Source organism: Bactrocera latifrons, unplaced genomic scaffold (genome assembly GCF_001853355.1).
Source record: "Bactrocera latifrons isolate USDA-ARS-PBARC rearing strain unplaced genomic scaffold, ASM185335v1 scaffold_535, whole genome shotgun sequence".
NCBI lineage: Eukaryota > Metazoa > Arthropoda > Insecta > Diptera > Tephritidae > Bactrocera > Bactrocera latifrons.
In genome coordinates, this window is record NW_017537196.1 from 65,229 (window position 1) to 69,507 (window position 4,279).

The 4,279-nt window shown below is 43.9% G+C and overlaps 1 protein-coding gene across 1 annotated transcript in view; it reads left to right on the forward strand.

The window, feature by feature from the left end:
- The first annotated feature begins 1,079 nt into the window (after nt 1-1,079).
- LOC108974170 (neither inactivation nor afterpotential protein C-like) overlaps nt 1,080-4,279 on the forward strand; it is a 62,171-nt gene continuing 58,971 nt past the window's right edge. The window contains exon 1 of the mRNA XM_018941863.1: nt 1,080-1,298. Coding sequence (XP_018797408.1) covers nt 1,080-1,298 — 219 coding nt within the window. The remainder of the gene's footprint in view (nt 1,299-4,279) is intronic.

Here is a 4,279-nt window from a genome sequence, read left to right on the forward strand (position 1 = left end):
ATTTGGTTTGATGTATTCCTTTAATATTGCGATTAAATTATCAACATTATCATATTCAATTAAATGTTTTATTTTTCTGAATTCTTGAATTTGCTCATGTATTGTAAATCTATTCTTACTTAGTAAAATTTGTTGTTTAAATTGGTTTAATGCTTTTTTTGTCTCGGGTATTTAAGTATGATCACTACTTTCAGGTGAATGTTGGGTTACTGTGGTTGACGATTCGTCGGATAAATTATAAGAAATTGTCGTGATAGAGCATCTGCTACCACATTTGTTTTACTGGTTTAAATATAATTTTTGCTCGATATTTTCCAATTAAATATATCCCAAAAATTCTACTTCTTCTTGGTAGAATTTAGATTTTTGTAATGAAATTTTCATATTTGCGTTTTTTAGTACTTCTATTATTATACTTAAATGTTTTTTATGTTCCTCGAAGCTTTTTGAAAATACGATTATATCGTCAATATAAATAGAAAAATATTATAAAAAACTCGCGGCACCCCACCTTTGCTTGTAGGATTAGGAAGCGGAAAAAACGTATAGCTGATTGGCGAAACGTATATGCGCACGGATCGAATGAAAAAGAGACTCGCCGCCGTCCGTCAGTCCCTTTTGTTCCTTGTGTCCGRTGTTCTCGTGTGTGGTGTAGATGTTGAATATGGTGCAGATGTGTTGAGTATGAGGTGTGGATGATAAGGATGGTGTAGTCGTRTTGAGTATGGTGTGTATGTGTGGGGCGTAGAAGTATTATATTAAGAGGGAAGTCAGGTGCTCATTTAGCCATCCCGGTCCCCCTAAACGACTGTTTAGCCTATAAGGCGCTGCAGCTGTTGCAGCGTTGCCACAACGCTTCTGAGACCCGTGGATCGACGAGGGGGTGGTCCAGTCTGTCGACGCCGCAACGAGGTTACACTCCGCTGGTGTATGACATTATCAGCGGGTGGAAGTCGGGAGACGCGGCCGCGATGGTTGGGTGGCCGGTGCGCTTCACCTGACGAGCTGCGATGTAGCAGAGTATGATGCGGCCGGTGACACATTTGGCACAGGCCCCGTGACTCACACCCTGCAGTAGCATGAGTGTGGGACAAGCAGTTGAGGCAATGCCCGCGGGCCTGAGCAACTTGCTGCCGTTGCAATCTCCGCATAGCCCTAAAAATTCCACAATGGAGAAGACGATGAGGGCGTCGACAGATAGGGCACCTTATCCACCACGAGGTGAGGGTGCAGGCGCGGTTGCCGGTACAGGTTCCGGCGTTGTTGCAGCCACAGTTCGGAGCGCTGGTGTAGGCCCGGTGCGTGGCGCATTGTTAGCGCGAGCGATTGACGGGATTGCGACTGGTGTATCTACATCCATGGTGATCTGTGAGAAGATTGTTAATAATACATGTCTGTGATATTAATTGATATGGGCAAACGTGCCACGATATGTGTGATTATTTGTAAATATTCTTGATTATTTGATACGGCGTGTTAATTCGAACGGTTGTTACCGGCGTGTTTTTCGTTTTAGTGTTTAATTTAGTGATTTTATTATATCGCGGTTCCGTTTTTTCGGTTTTCGGATTCGCGGTCGTCGGTGATTGGTAAAAAGCATAGCTTCACGAGCGGTCTGGTTAGTGTTCCGTTTTGCGTATGGAGATGCACGACTCGTATGTGACCGTCGGGGCCATAATGTAGCTTTTCCATGCGGCCAAGCCGCCACTCGATAGGGGGTAGAATGTCATCATGAATGAGGACACAATCTCCAAGTTTAGGCGCTTGTTCAAGAGTCTTCCACCGGTATCTTTTGTGAAGATGCTTTTACTCGTCCTTCCATCGGCGGCTGAATTTTAATTCGTTCCCATCGACTTAATAGGGATAGGGACTCCACGCCTGGCTCAGGAATGGCCAGGATGGGTGCTCCTTTTAGAAAATGCCCTGGAGTTAAGGCGGTGAAAATGGGATTTGAAGCTTTTTAGAGCTGACTCCCATAAACCGCCCATATGAGGAGCGCTTGGGGTTACAAATTGCCAACTAATACCTTGAAGGGCATACTTTTGTACGACGTCGGGTGACACTTGTTTTAGGAAATCCACAAATTGCTTTTCTGTGGCTCGTTGAGCTATAATAAAAGTTTTGCCATTTTCGCTCATGATTTTAGATGGGTAGCCACGTCGAGCGACGAAGCGAGCAAAGCCTCCGTCGTCAGATTACTACATAGCTCAAGGTGTACTGCCTTTGTCGTGAAACATACAAAGAGAGCCACATAGCCTTTCATGAGAGTGGGAGACCTTAACAGAGACGCCTTTACCTGGAAAGGCCCAGCAAAATCAACACCTGTTGTGGTGAAAGGCAGAGCGAAATTGCAGCGTTCCTTTGGAAATGCTGCCATAATCTGCGTTCGCATCTTCTGTTTGTGCATAGTGCAAATCTTGCACGTGAAGATGCACTCTTGATTTGCGGCTTAGGACGGGGGATATAGTACTCTTGGCGTGCCATATGTTGTATGAGGCGACGTTCGGCGTGTAGCATTAAGATGTGGATGCAGTTGAGGAATAGTGTGGCAAATGGTGACCTCGCAGGAATTATTATGGGGTGGCGTTCATTGTATGTTAGGCTCGAATTAGCAAGCCGACCATTGGCACGAAGCAGACTTTTCGTGTCCAGAAATGGGTTTAGAACTCAGAGTGAGCTCTTTTTATCAATTGGCTTCGATTCTCTTAGTAGTGATATACATATCGCGGCTGAAGTAGCGCGTTTGTGTATATGCGATTAGTGTGACCTTTGCTTTTTGTAACTCCATGTGCGTTATTGTGTGGCATGGGAAATTAAGTGATCCCTTGACTTTGCTTTTGAGCTGTTCTATAAATTTGAACATATAAGCAACTACTCTGAGAGCTCTTGGAAACGATGAAAATCGTGCAAGGATGTCGGTATCATCCAATAATGTGTGAAAGGTGGCGATTTTTCGCCCTTCTGGGGGGATAATGTTGCGCATGGGGGATTGTGGCCAAGAATCCGGAGATTGTATCAACCATCAGGGGCCATTCCACCCTTGTGGCAGTGGCAAGGTGCAGTGGCTTGCACCCTCTTGTACCTAGATCGGCAGGATTGTCAACACTGGCTACGTGACGCCATGTGGCTAATCCCACTAGGTCAAGTATTTGAGACGTGGTATTTTTTCCAACCAGGCTAGTACAATTTCTGAATCGGACCACATATATAGTTCGCATTTTGTCACGTTTGAATGCATTTGCACCATGGCTACTAATTTAGAAAGTAGTAGTGCGCCACATAACTCAAGTCGTGGGAGACTTATAGTTTTTAAAGGTGCCACCTTTGATTTTGCTACTAATAAGTGGCTTGCTGTCGTGGTATCACTTTGCGTGCGCACAAAGATAGTAGCGCAGTATTCCTTTTCAATGGCATCACAGAAGCCATGTAATTYGACTTTGTGTTCGGGGGAGTAATTCACCCATCGCGGTATTTGTATCTGAGAAATATCATTCAAATTGTTTGCGAACTCGAACCAATTTTCTAAGCGAAGAGGTTTCACTTGCTCGTCCCAGTCGGTTCCGTCCCAGTCGGTTCCGTCTAGCCATAATTCTTCTATTAAGATTTTAGCTTGAATCATAATTGGCRAAAGCCATCCTGCGGGGTCGAAAAGTTTTGCCACCGAGGATAAAATCTGTCTTTTTGTGATGGCTGATAATGCGGATATGGACTCTGTCGTGTATGAGAACTGGTCCGATATCGCATTCCATTGGATGCCTAGTGGTTTTGTTGTACTTTCCTTTTCGAATATAAGGAAATTAGTGTCCAACAAATTTTCGGAATACTTTTGAGTATATTTGGGTGATATGCCGTAATCTTTCTTAACGGAAACCCTGCGGATTTGAGGGCATTTATTACCTGTGATAAGGCCTCGTATGCTTGTGGAAGAGTGTGACTTCCAGACAGAATATCGTCTACATACGTTTGAGTTTTCAACTCTTCAGTTGCCAGAGGAAATTCTGACTTTGTGTTGTCTGCCAATTCGTGGAGTGTTCGAATGGCTAGATAGTTGACGATTTTCTCCCCTGGGTTTACTTCCTCCATATGATTTAAACGGAGGTATTCTTCTAACACACCATCATATTCGGATTCGAGTTCACCCTTTTTAAGTAGCTTTCTTTCCATAATTAAAAACTGCTGTATTGCAGAGGTGCGAGAGTGACCTAGGGCGAGTGTGTTAGGAAATTGTTGTTTAAGTATTTTAAACTTGTTTGAAAAATATGTTCCGAAGTGTGTTGTT